The sequence below is a fragment of the Delphinus delphis genome, chromosome 8, assembly GCF_949987515.2.
Source record: "Delphinus delphis chromosome 8, mDelDel1.2, whole genome shotgun sequence".
Lineage (NCBI taxonomy): Eukaryota > Metazoa > Chordata > Mammalia > Artiodactyla > Delphinidae > Delphinus > Delphinus delphis.
The window spans coordinates 28,001,879-28,016,839 of NC_082690.1; the positions used below are offsets into that span (position 1 = coordinate 28,001,879).

The window sequence follows — 14,961 nt, forward strand, 5'->3', positions numbered from 1 at the left end:
TGAAATGGATTTAAATTGTTCAAGGAGAAGGCAAGGTGGAGATTGCGGCAGGGTGGATGGGTGGGTGGTGGTGAGAACACAGAAGAATTGAAACAAATATAAATACAAGAGGGTTGGAGATATTTAAAGAATATCAGATAGCAGGTTGTGATTTGGCTGCAATGTGGAGTGTATATAGGGAAACGACGGCCAAAAATGAAGAAGGATGAAGCAAAATAATGGAAGAGGAACCCAGTTAGGAGGCTACTGCATTAGTCTAAGTTGGATGTAAACAGTGCCCACACTAAGCGTTTTCAGAGGGGAGCATGTCACTGTTAATTAGAGGGTTTGGTATAACAAGGGGAGGAGGAGGGGAACTTAAAATGGGTCTGGGCTTTCTTAATCCTGGATGACTGGATGGTGGTACCATCAAAAAAAGTAAAGTTAGAAAAAGAAAATAACTTGAAGGGCAATTATTATTTTGACTTATCTGCAGAATTTGTGGTGTTTGTGTAGTGTTCAAGGAGAAGTACATAGCAGTGAGAAATAGGAGTCTGAAGAGTGAAAGAAACTGAGTTAAAGGTTTGGTAGTCATACGCAGAAAGGTAGTGTGCTTGAAACTGCTAATTGTGAGAGTGGATTCATGAAAACAGTAGATGCCTGGGAAAATGTCTATAATTAGAAGGTAGCAATGAAATGTATTTCTTAAATGTAAGAGTTTTAGGGTTCAGTCTGTTGTCTTCTTTTCTATATACTTCTAGATGGTTTCACAGACTACCTTCCACTAACAGCTCTCTTTTAATGACAAGCCTATTCTTTCCTTAAAGCTCTCAGCTTCTATTTCATAGCTAAACTCTCATCTTGAATGTTATTCAAAACACTAAGCAGATTTTTTAAAAAATACTCATTTGCTTTATAATTTTCATTTCATATTCTTCTTTTGAGTCTCCAAGTAAATAAACACTCCTTTTTCTCCCAGGATGCAGAATTTTACCATATGTCCTATGATGGCACTGTCCTTTAGTTCTGCTTAAATGAGGATAGTATCCTTAGCCTTCTGCACCATTAATTTGTGTGCCAATAGATACCACATATCCACACGTGCAGTCTAGACCCTATTTCTGGTATCCTGCAGGCATTCTTTTAATGCTGCCTGCAGGAACAGGGCTATTTTTTCCACTTAGCTTATCAATTCTCACACTAGGAAGAGAATCTATGAGTCTGAAGTAGTTCAGTTATTCACTGGCTATATGCATTAATTAATGAAAACTACAGTCTCTGACATGTACTATTTCTAGGTATTTGTCCCACCTCCAACCCAGGTAACAGTACTTTCTAAAATACCTTTAAAGGTACTTTCTAAAATACCCTGTGTGCTTACATTTAGTCATCAAATACGTATTTCTCCCATCTCCAACCCAGGTAACAGTACTTTCTAAAATACCTTTAAAGGTACTTTCTAAAATACCCTGTGTGCTTACATTTAGTCATCAAATACTTATGGAGAAAAAACCAAGCCATGGGGCTAATCATGTTTGGCTATGACTCTGTTTCAAGAAGTTGTGTCTACACAGTACAGAAAGGAGAGAAGAGCAAGATGGCTACAAAGTTGTCCTGTGCAGAGGTTTCATTTGGAGTTACCCATGAAAAGTAGGGAAGGGTTGAAACTTCTTCCTACCTTGCTTTCAGTTTACTAAAGCAGCTGGACTCTACAGAGTAGGAACAGAAGGCAACTTATTCTCTCTCACCATTTCCCTTTAAACAAGTTCTGACAATTCATTTTTCTGTTTCCCTGGATGAAATCTTGATCAGATCTCATAAATGACATTTCTGGTCATTCTCAGTATCGAATTTTCTCTGAAAAATGTTTGATCCAAATTAAATTTTATTCTAATTTCATAAGAAATTCTTCCTCCCACTATCCTAGCTCAAACCTAATTCAGGGTTGGAAGTCTCCAATAGGGAAAGGAAGTGATTTCCTCTCTTCCTAACTGCAGATGCTCCCTCATTCACTATGCTGCCACCTCTAGTTCTTCTAGTGTGGGTGAATTTAGTGTGTATGAGTGAGAAAGGAAAAGACTGAATAAAAGGGAGGAAAGGACAGTGAAGATCATTCACGCCACGGTTGTACACTGAAATCATAGCCCTTCCTCAGCTGCATACCTAAAGACTGGTTCTTTATCTTGTGGGGGTACTTGGAGATGCCCAGACAGGAACCTCCCGTCTGTTACTTAACTCTAGGTATGCCTCCCCTGGCTCTACGTTCATCATTCTCCCCTCAAACCCTGGCTTCTGGCTATCCATACCACCAGATTCATTCTGTTAAGTTCACTCTCCCCTTCCAGGCCTGTTTATAGTATAAAAATAATCCACACTTAAATATATGCATCTAACATATATTATTTTTATATTTTTCTAACTGGTACACTGAATGGGTAAAACACCCAGGTACATTCAGTAAAGAATTTAATTTTTCTTCCATAGATGTCTTCAAATATGCCCTGCTGGATCTCCCTTCCCACCTTCTGAACAAGCCCTTAGACAAACCCCATAGCTCTTCAGTCACTTTCAGCTTAAAAAAAAAAATCCCATTTCAATTCTTAGAACACATTCTTCTCCTTGGCCTCACCTTGCTCTTCTGCTCTGGTTTCCTTAAGGTAAGGTGGCAGAGAGGAAAGGGATGGAGGAAACAGGCAAAGTAATGATCAATGATGTTGTAATCTAGTTTTTAGAACTCTGGGTCATATCAAGTATCCAAATGCTGGCTTAGTGAGCATCTGAGGAATTTTCAGAGAACTACTTCCAGTTCCTTTGTCCCGTACCACTGCCTGGAACTAGCAGTGCATTTAACGGCTGACTTCTTGTAATTCTTACCCTCATCAATTAATACACAGTAGAATGCACAATGCCTCTTTTTGGAATTCCTCTTGGGTAGGGTCCTTTCAAGACACTTCAGGCCCATTTTCCACAGCATCTATTTTGGTCCACAGGAACTCAGACATCTTTGTCACCCAAAACGTTTAAGCACAGCTGGCCCAATCACTGACTCTTCCCTCCTCACCCTGCTACTAGGCCTACTCCATCTGGCACCACAAAGGATTTCCCCATGAATGAAATGGCTGACGTTTGCCCCTTTCAGTATGAATTATTTTTTTAAACAAATGTATTAAAAAATACAGTATCCTAATATAATATAATTTACTTTTTAATTCATAGAATCCCTACCTTACATGGTATATTAGCAGTTTTGACACAACTCTCTTTCTCAAGATACTTTCTGCCCTTGGATCCTCCTAACAGTACTTTCGTATTTTACTTCTTACCATTTTGGTCATTCTTTCTTATTCTCCTCCCCACTCCACCTTTAAAAAGTATTCTCAGGACTCTGTCCTTGGTCTTTCTCAATTCTACCTTAGGTAATCTCATTGCCGCAACTGTAAATCCCATGGCTTCAACTACCATCCACGTGTTAATGATTATGATTTTTTCCCTTTAGCCCAGCCTTTCATTCTATTTGCCTGCTTGACAACTTCACTTAGATGTTTTTATGGTATCTCAAACTTAAATCCCACTTGTTCTCTAGTATTCAGTATCTCAACAGATGGTCATATAAGTCACAGAATTGATCATGACATCTTTATCACCTCACTTCCTTAACCTCCATATACCATCATAGACGGAACATGGTTTTAAAATACAATTCTGATCTTACCACTCTCTATTTAAACCTTGTTAAATTCCCTTGAGAAAATTAGTAAACACCTTCTATTTTATCCATTCATCATGAATTCTTTATTCTGGATACTGACTTTCTCTGTACACAATTCTGATGACTATGGGAACAACCACATTATAATACAATCCATTTGCTGGGCTCTGGACACTTGATACAAGTTGTAACACACTTCCTTGGCTACAATGATTGGTCAAGAGATAAGCACCTAACACCCAACCTAAGCCTTTCTCCAGGGCTTATAGGGCTTGAACAGAAAGGGAGTTCACCAATCTCTTAGGGTTTTTAAACTACAAACTGTTACACATAAGAGTGGTAGGCAGTCATGTTTCCTGCCACACAGACCAGATAAAGTTAAGAAAGCTGGTGTACAGAATGAGAAATGTGGGTGGGAGAAAACTAAAGCCAGGAAGGCAAAAGTAAAAGATAAAATGAGTTCTGAGTTTTCCAGTCCCTAATTCTAGCCAATTCTGAAACCTGGTTATATGAATTACTCTAGTAACCTACAATAATGTCTTTTTGGCTAAAATGAATTTGTGTTAGGTTTTTCTCACTAGCAACCAAGAATTCCTAGTGACAAAAACCAAATAAAGAAAGAGACCAAAATATTAACCAACCCATAATGCCCTACATGATATCATCAGCCTAACATAGCATCTCTCTCAAATCCCCTCAACACAGTACACTGGCAAAATGGCATCCTTTAGTTGTTCATACACACAAAGCTGTTTTATTCCAGGGCCTCTTTTCCCTTCTCTTTTACTTAATGCAATATGACTTATCTTTCAAGTATCAGCTTAAATGTTATTGTGCTCAGAGTATCCCTGACTTTACCTTCAGAGCACACAGACTGGATTCCAAATGTGTCTAGTTTCAATGACTAGCCTCCCCAAGTTAAGCGTATGCTCACATGCACAAAATAAGAAAATGCTTATAGTTATAGCAATTCTGATAAATTTCTTACCTCAAATGCCCATTCTTTTTCTTCTTCCCCATCCAGAAACAAACGTGTTTCTTTATAAACTTGGCCTATATCCAGGTTTAATGGGGATATATCAAATTCAAGCCGCTGCAATTCAAATCCTAATCCAACACCTATTGCTTTTATGAAGCTTTCTTTCAGTGCCTAAGATACAGACAGACATTTTCTCTTAGAGCTTTAGTAAACTGTTCATAAAATCTACTGTCCCCAAAACATATGGATTTTTAATTCTTTACTACTTTACAGCTATAAGCTATTTATTTTTACCCTTATAGTAGCATGGAAACAAACCAGTTGTGAGAACTTAAGACAAATCATTTAAGCTCCCTTTGCCTCCATTCCCTCATGTATAACATGTAATAATAGTAGTACCTTACTAGTGGGGTTGTTATGATAATTAACTAACTTATGAAGGGCTTACAATAATGTTTTCTGGCACATAATAAATATTATATGTTAAATAAGGTCTCATGTGTATGAGATCCTTTAAGACAGAAAACCTTATTTATAAATACTGATAAACTGTCTTGTTTTTAGCTTTAAGAGTATCTTCTAGTTGAGCATTAAATATATGTTAAATTTTCTTAAATGTCATTAGAATATAATAATGTGTACATAAAAATCATGAAGTTCCCAAGTAATGACTTATTTACTTCAAACACTGTATGAACTACAGGTTTACCACAGGACTTTTGCTCCTGTTTTTAGCAAAGATAATGGAATCAACACAGGGGCTTACTCTCAAAACTAGAAAGAAATTATACCCAATTCCTATAAAACATATCCAGCTGAGTCCATTCATCCTTAAAGCTTCTGATTGTTTCCCATTCTTTGTTGGTAAACTTTCTTTTCATAATATGAAAAAATTCTGGAATTGAACCACGACCTGTCAATTGAGGAAACAGAGAATTACCAAAATTATTAGACAGCGCATAAAAGAAAACTATAGTCCAACTTTACTTTTGAATACAGTCACAATAACCCTAAACAAAATATCAGCAAATCAAAATAAGCTGAGAGAAGGGTAGCTTAATAGAACAGTGAAATTCTGTGAATTATTAAATAATTAAGGAGAAAAAAACATATGGTTCTATATAGATGCTCACCAAAAATTTGATAAAATTTACCAGCCAAGCTATTATAAATCTTAAATAACTAGGGGAAATTTCCTATATATGAGAGAATATCAGAAATCCAAAACAAGTACTCTTAAAATAGAGCAATAGTATGCTGGGGTTTAAAATTTTGCTTTGCCATTTCACAGGAAAATCAGGGAACAATTTCTTTACTATAATTTTGGGGGAACTGGTAGAAAGCTAAGGAGTGTTCTTTTATCCTAAGTTATTAACATGACTGGAAAGTTAATATACACTTACTTCCTTCACAATAACTGTTTTTAAACATGTTTTCTAATATGACTTTTCCAAACAAAAACAGATTTTAATTTCTGTTCTATTGGCTCATTTTTTAAAAAATCTCAAGTATATCCTTAGCTCCACTGTTCCATAGACAATAAAATTTTACATAGCATCCTAAAAATGAATAGAACTCAAAGGATCTGACTCCCAGAACTAAGACACAAATTAAAATATATGGTATGTCTTTCATATATTTTTTCAAAATATTATAATTATGTGTTTGTCTATCTTTACTACTAAACAGAAACCTTCTATCATCATTCATTTACTTATTGTACAAGTATGTAGAATGTGTACAAATACTATACCAATATGAATTGACCTAATGGTTAAAAACAAATCAGTCATGGTTCTTAGCCTCACACAATTACAGCCTAATTGGTCAATCAGAAAGTCTGGCAACAAGGTAGGTGAATCACAAATGTTTACTATATGAATAAATGTACATTAACTATTATGTGGTAAATTACTCCTAAATGCTCTATTGCCCTGTATCCTTAGTTCATGATTGCATTACTTCCAGTAAGCCTCTTGAAAGTAGTCCCTCTGCAGATTCTGTTAACATAGCTTGTCTACTCCGCAACTCCCATTTCTAAAATACTCAACTCCAAAATCTGACATTCCCAACTGGCTGCAACCATAGCATGTCTGGAAAGAAGAAATATGTCAATTCCCCTACTTAATGCTTTACTGGCATTTAACAACTAACTAACCCCATGAGAATTCAACATTTAGAACGACAACTATATCATTCACTCTAAAAATACCCAAGTGCTCGATGCCAGGAATATCATGATAATCAAAACAGACATGGGTCCTTATGTTCATAGAGAGTTTAAAGTTTCTCCTACAGTAACCAAGTACCTTTTCCATAGTTACCTCAAGGGTAGAAAATATTAAAAACGAGCTCTCCCACAAAATCGTCTACAATTCCCCCACTATCCCTACTTCAAATGGTCAAAACAGTCTCCTCTTGTTTACCTAGGAAATATTTCTAATGACATTCCAGTGATATGTGGTTCTTCACTTCACTTCTTCACTTCCTTGTTTGTTTTCAAGTTCAACAGACTCATTTAATTAATCTGTCTACTCTTTAGTCCTCTACTATTCGTAAGAAAGATAACTTTACAATCCATTTTTATTAATCAACTAATGTTTATTGTTTGTATCTGTTCATATTAATGTTAAAAGGCTATTATTTCCTAAAAGCCCTGCAAAGCTGTAAAGTCATTTCACGCAACAGCACTGAAATATTAAACTGGGACCTTAGGAGTTCCAGGGCAGGGCAGGAGATTCTTACCCTTTTGGGTCTATGAACCCCCTTTGATAGTCTGGTGCTTATTCCTCAAGCCCCTTAAATAAAGACTGTCTTATTAAAATGCAATGCATCACTAGTACATACTGGCTTGACAGATAAAACACTAAAGATAGTAAAGAAAGCAAGCTTGCAAAAGTTATAAAAGTAAATCTGGAGATTTTAAACACTGGGAGCACTATACCTACATAAATTGTAAACTGTTTCCTCTTGAATAGATTAGGGTACAAATAGTATAAATAAGAACAATGAGAAGAACAGCTACCTTGGATTTTGGAAGACAGCATTATATATTTTGAGTGGAATTGTAGTTTTAACAGAATACTATCCAAAAAGCCTAAAATTTAAAAAGATATGCCTGTTGTCATCTATAGTGTCATTATGTTCGTTGGTTTCTTCAAGTTATAATTCCATAACCTTCAAGAAACCCCCTGATTTTTACATAAATATGATGGGGCAATCGAAGAAAAAATTTAAATATTCACACTAATAAAAAAAAACCTCATTTAACATAAAAAGCAATCTAGCACAACCACTGGAAAAGAATCGTAACTGATCATGTACAGCTTAAAAATATCCGATATGAGTGTGTTTTCATATACTTTTGAGAGCATCATATCCCACAAAATAAGAGATTGACAGCAACAGAAAAAGATGACTTTGTAAATATTCAGCCAAAGACAACAGCGCCACATTGTGGCATTATGGTGAAAATACACAGTGAATGAGTACTCTGTTAAGGACTTAGTTTATCTAGGAAATTGGAATTAAAAAAAAATCAGTAGGAAATACCAGAATAGTACGTTTGCCCCTCAAACTAGCTGAGACAGCACAATTATTAGACACAGAAGTTGGCAAAGCCTCCTAATAATACCAACACATATTCATGTCTATTACAATATTTGATTTAATAGACATATAAGAACTTAAGTTAAAAAAAGATAAAGATAAAATAACTGAGAAACTTACATAGAACCACTAACCAGGTTTAGAAAAGCCAGATCCCTCATCTTATAGCTTAATCTTTAGGGAAAGCAGCACTAGATATTAACTAAGTGTTCTGCAATGATCAACTAACCAAGGTCACAGAGCAACTAGAAAGTTTATTAAACAGAGTAGTAACCTACAACAAAATAATTTATAGAGTTGAGCCTTGAACAAGGCGGGTTTGAACTGTGAGGGTCCATGTCTTCCAAAACTCATGCCCACACAGAAACTAAAAATGTGACCTTATTTGGAAATACAGTCTTTGCAGGTGCAATCAAATTAGGATGGATTAAGGTGGGTCCTATATCCAATGACTGGTGTCCTTATAAGGAGAAACATTTAGACACGAAGAGAGAATACAGGGAAAAAGGCAACATAACAATGAAGGTAGAAAGTAAACTGATACAGCTACAACTCAAGGAATGCCAAAGATTGCCAGGACACTAGGAAGAAGCAAAGAAGAATTCTTTCCTGGAATCTACAGAGGTAACATGGCCCTGTCAACACTTTGACTTCTGGCCTTCAGAACTGTCAGAGAATAAATTTCTGTTTTTTTAAGACACCAAGTTTTTGGTACTTTGTTAGGAGCCCTAGGAAACTAATACATTCATGCACACAATTTAATTCATTTATACAGACACACTCATATACTCTTAGCTTTAGTGTTATACCCCTGGAGTCAAATGTTCAAATCCTGGCTCTAACACTTCTTTACTATTATTTATTTAACTTCACTATGGCTGTTTCTTAAGCTATAAAATAGGGAAAAAGAGCTGGATAGTTTAAGAAATAAACATATAAAGGGCCTGGAGCTATTAAGTACCAAATAAATGTTAGCTCTAAGGCTATTGTGGTAGTTGTTTTATATATATATCCTCTTTTGTGAAATGTTTTATCAAGTCTTTGTCCATTCATTACGTAAGTCTTTCTTTTTTTAATGTATTTTTTTTTTTTTTTTTTTGCGGTACGTGGGCCTCTCACTGTTGTGGCTTCTCCCGTTGCTGAGCACAGGCTCCAGACGCGCAGGCTCGGCAGCCTTGGCTCACGGGCCCAGCCGCTCCACGGCATGTGGGATCTTCCCGGACCGGGGCACGAACCCGTGTCCCCTCCATCGGCAGGCGGACTCTCAACCACTGCGCCACCAGGGAAGCCCTAATGTATTTTTTAAAAATTAATTTATTATTTATTTTTGGCTGTGTTGGGTCTTCGTTGCTACGTGCCGGCTTTCTCTAGTTGATGTGCGCGGGCTTCTCATTGCAGTGGCTTCTCTTGTTGCGGAGCACGGGCTTCAGTAGTTGTGGCATGTGGGCTCTAGAGCACAGGCTCGGTAGTTGTGGCGCACGGGCTTAGTTGCTCCGTGGCATGTGGGATCTTCCTGGACCAGGGCTCGAACCCATGTCCCCTGCATTGGCAGGCGGATTTTTAACCACTGTGCCCATTAGGTAAGTCTTAAGTGACTTTTCTATCAATACTTACAAGTATTTTAAATATTAACAATATTAACCTCTGTCTGTCTTATTTGCCCCAGTTTGCGAGAAGAGATTTAATATAAAATCAATTACATATGCTAACTTTGCCCGTTCTTCTTATCTTTGTAAGTTTAAAAGGCATCCTTCTTTCAGAAATCTGGCCAAATATACAATTCTATTGTGTTCTAGTAATTGTTATTAAAATTTAATTCTAATTAATTCTGTTGTACACTGTGTAACAAGGATCTAATGGCTTTCAGACAATTTTACTCATGAAAAAAAAAGTTGATGGGTTACAATCTTTCTTTTTGTTGGCTCTATAAATTACATCTAATATAGTGTTTCCCAAACGCTAATAGGTCTAACAATCACCTGAGAAATTGTCTGAATATAGAATCCTTGGTTGTATCTAAGAAATTCTAGTTGGAGAGGTCTGGGAGGGTTTCAATGAACCTGCATTTTTTTCAAGGAACCTGCATTTTTAACAGGCATCCTGGCTGATTTTAATATCCTGGCCACCATTTCAGAAACACCATTCTATACATATAACAGTAATAACTATCACAACCACCTTAGAGCTAACATTTACTTATTAAGTACTTAATAATTCCAGGCACTTTACATGTTTATTCCCAATCTAGCCAATGCTAGTGGTGGTATGACTGTTGAGCCATCAGTATGTAAAACATATACACACAAGTTTTAGGGGAATTAAAGATTTAAATGTTAAAAAAAAAAAAGTGCAATTTTAGAACAAAATCTAGGAGACTCTATAACCTACAGTTGGAGTAAATCTTTTACCAACTTATTTTTTTTTTAAATGAGACAGAGTTCAGAATTTATCAAGGAAAAGTTAGATATATTAATTAAATAAAAGACAAAATTCATATGGCAAAAAATACAACCAAATTCAAAAGATAAACAAATAATAGAGTGGGAAAATAGTTGTAACAGATTTGGTCAATGAAGTGTCAATATCCATAATACATAAAGAGCTTTTATACATGGATTAGAAAAGATTAATAAGTAGTTCACAGAAGAGCAAATTCAAGTAGCTAACAAGCTACCCTAGTGATTAGTGTAATGCACCATTTAATAAATAATCTTTAACCGCTGAATTGAAATATTATGTATAAATACTGGGCACTAACCTTTAACCCTCCTAGCTGTCTATTCTTTTGCTAACACCACACTCTTTTGTTTACAATGCCTAATATAAAAAATTGTTAAGGCAAGTTCCCTCTCACTAAACTTCGTATACTCTTCTTAGATATCAGTTCCTTCACAAAAACTTTAAATTCATTTAACCCAGTTCCATGGAATTTTTCAGATTTTGTACTTGCAAATCCTTAAACAGGTATCAATAAAATCTAGTATTGAGAGGTCATATATTATAGAATGCAGTGTCTAAAAATATAGGCTTTGAGGTATGGGTTCAAATCCATGATATGCTACTTTTCAGCTTGGTTGCCTTGGGCAAATGTCTTAACCTACTCCATAAAATAACAATAACTTATAACTTAGGCTTAAGAGGGTGAAATAAGATAATGCATAGAAGGCATTTAACACAGAGAAGTTGTTCAATAAATACTAGTTCTATGTTGTGATCCCACTCAAATCCTCTGCACAGTGGAAAAGACCCATCCTGTAACTTGGAAAGGGGGAAAACTACCTGCCAGTAAAGACCTGGTTTTCCAGCAAGTTCAGAGCACAAAGAGAAGTGTGACTTATTTAAGCTGCTTGCTGGCTGTAAATCTCCAAGTTAAAAAAAAACAAAAAACAAAAAACAACATTTTGCACATCCTGCAAAATGCAGATCCAAAAAGAATGTAGATCAGCTTAGAATGTAGATCACAAACAATAGTGGAATACAGATCTTCCTTGACTTACGATAAGGTTACGTCCTGATAAACGCATTACTAAGTTGAAAATAGTTTAGGTCAAAAATGCATTTAATACCCCTAACCTATGGAACATCACAGCTTAGGCTAGCTTACTTTAAATGTGCTCAGAGCACTTACATTAGCCTACAGGTGGGCAAAATCATCTAACACAAAGACTATTTTATAATAAAGTGTTGAATACCTCATGAAATGTACTGAATACTGTACTGAAAGTGAAAAACAGAATGGTTGTACTAGTTGTTTTACCCTCGTGATTGTGTGGCTGACTGGGAGCTATGGCTCACTGCTGCTGCCCAGCATTATGAGTATGGAATGGCATATGGCTAGCACAGGAAAATGTCAAAATTCAAAATTCAAAGTATGGCTTCTACTGAATTGCTTTTAAACCATCATAAAGTTGAAAAATTTTAAGTTGGACACTATAGACTGTAGCAGCAACAAAGTTGGAAACCGAATCTGATGGATGCAAATGCAGGAGAGAAGAAGCTAGGGAGATAAATGCAGGGTGAGGAAGAAGACTCGAAGGAAGAACTATTTTAAATCACAACTCACTGATGAGAACAGTTTATATTCCAACTAGAATCTGATATGAATATCATTTTTCACTGTAGTTGCATAACCACTTTTTAATTTTTCAACAAATTTTAGGAATATTTTGTGTGAAACTGAGAACTCCTATTATTTGTACATTCAATAAATATTTACTGAGCACCTGCTATGTGCTAGACATGCTGCTAAGTACTAGGTATACTGTGGCAAAAACAAAACAAGCATAGCTCCTGAACTTATTTAATGAAGGAGAACAGATAATAATCAAATAGCTAAGTTATAATTACAAATGAGAAAGGCCATGAAGGAAAACAAGATCAGGTGGTCAGGAAAGTCCTTTCTGAGGAGGTACTGGTACTGGCTAATTCTCATCCTTCATGTCTAAGGTACTCACGAAAGAGTGGGGAGAAGAACAGGCAGAGCGATCAGCTTTTCTGAAATGACCTGAACAGGAAAAAGTCTACTACATTCAAGGTAATAAAAGATGAGTATGGACAGAAAATAGTGAGCAGAGAGCAGCTAAAAATGCAAATGGAGAGATAAATGAGAATAAGACGATAAAATCATGTTAAAGGGACTGAATTTTATTATGAACCAACCTAAAAGTTTTAAGAAAATTGCTTTAAGGAAATTTTTAAAGACCACTCTAACTCTGTACCAAGAATGTACTGAGAGAGAACAGAAGTGAAGAGGGGGAACCAAACAGGAAGCTATTAAAATAGTGCTATAAATAGTATGGTGGAAAGAGACAACAAATAGGCTCTACCATAGCTACCATATAATATCACCACTTACTTTATACTTACTGTACGTAATTTACATAACAACTGTTCAAGAGGAGTAGTTCTATGATACAGTCATTTCAAAGTTATTAAATTAGTATTAAATCTCAAAATATTGAGTCATTTTGTCCTGCCAATTAATATCCAGCAAAGTTTATAACAAAAATGTGAACTTGAAAGTATAAACCTATGGGGAAAAATATTTTCAGTCTTTTCCCAAATTTTAATAATTTTTATACTGTATCTCTTATCTTGCCTTGTAAACATGGGAACCAAACTGAACAATTCATACTTTTATACTTTATACAATCCTTACTTTTATACTTCTAACTGCAAAAGCCTTTAGTGGTAGATAAAAATTAGAAAATGAAGGAAAAACAACCAATATTTCTCAATTGGGTACAGCAAATTATAAAGATGACCCACAAAACACCTCACCCCACTCCTGACCACAGGGTTGGGATTGTATTGCACTGGCAATTTATCTATACTAGGGCCCCCAATATCTTATAATCCCTCTTCTCTGGATATCCATTAAACAATTATTTACTGAGTGCCAAGTATGCACCAGTTACTTCTGTATAAGTTTCCTCTCTCCATTAAGTAGAGAATAACGTGGTGGTTACAATAGGGTCCTTCTAGCATCTGGCTAGAAGGGAGAAACCCAAAACTTCTTACATCCATCAATATATTCTCTCCTGCCCTGCCATAGCAGCAATGGGAGAACTGGGAGATGGCGGGAAATGATCTGCACCTAGCAGAAATGTCTAATGTGATAAGGAAAGACTCCACAAGTTCCTACATGATGTTGACCTGCAGACAAAATGGGAGTAATAGAACTGAGTCTTACAATATACTCACGATGCCCCCAAAGTCTAACTCCATCTTGAGAGTTGATAATCTAATAACAATGCCCGAAACAAAGTACAATACTTCCCTTGCTCCTATACTATTTTACCCTCCACCATTTAGCAACTCTTGGAAACTTTCCCTGCTCAATTTCCTCACTTACTCTGATAAGCAGAGCATTTCAAATGAATCGCCAGTGAAGTAAACCAGTGTCTACTTGCCTGAGAAATGATGCTGTGTCCATTAATCTTTCAGACACTAGTGACACAGTAACAATACTAATGGCAACTGGAAAACAGCTCTTCCCCAATGCATTACTGGATATATCAATAGCTTTTTGGCAATGAAAGAGCCAAATAGGAAAAGGCCTGGATACTGTGATTAGTTAAACAAGAGCAATGAAAAAAGATGGTGGATAAAAAAAGTCTAATAAAATATAATTAACAGAATCTTCACTTTTTGCTCAATTACCTTCCTATCATTTATTAAGTTTCAATTAGTACTTACTTGTTTATCTGGTATTGACCATAAGCCAACATTGCCCATTAAGCCAACTGTAATTAAATCTGTGTCTCACAGGCATAATTTCTAAGCAGATATCAACCTGATGAGCCAACCATTACTGTGTAATTGTACTGACTGCATTCTAAGGAGCAATGGTCTCTCCAATAATTTCTGATTTTTAGGGAAAGGTCACATAAGGACCACAGAAAGCTATGAAGTTTATGGGCTCATTTGCATGCTCACTCTGAATCCTCTGTAACAGTGGTTCGTTGATAAGGTTCACAATAAGCCTTCTATGACCCTGCAAAAAACCAGATCCTCTCTCAGAAAAATGTACCTGTGCATACAAAATGTAGCAAACAATTTCAGGAGGTTAAAAAAAAAATGACTTGATGCTTATCCAGGGTCAAGAACCCCTGCTATCATTAGTATAGCCTCCTTCTGAACAAAGTTAAGAATAGAGGTTTAATAGATTTATGAGCAGGTCAGA

At 36.0% G+C, this 14,961-nt stretch overlaps 1 protein-coding gene across 2 annotated transcripts in view; it reads right to left on the reverse strand.

Moving 5' to 3' along the window:
• AASDHPPT (aminoadipate-semialdehyde dehydrogenase-phosphopantetheinyl transferase) overlaps positions 1 to 14,961 on the reverse strand; it is a 33,785-nt gene that overhangs the window by 14,503 nt on the left and 4,321 nt on the right. For both annotated transcript variants that reach the window (XM_060018022.1, XM_060018024.1), the window contains exons 3-4: positions 5,459 to 5,580; positions 4,677 to 4,838 (exon numbers count right to left, since the gene is read on the reverse strand). In XM_060018022.1, coding sequence (XP_059874005.1) covers positions 4,677 to 4,838; positions 5,459 to 5,580 — 284 coding nt within the window. The remainder of the gene's footprint in view (positions 1 to 4,676; positions 4,839 to 5,458; positions 5,581 to 14,961) is intronic.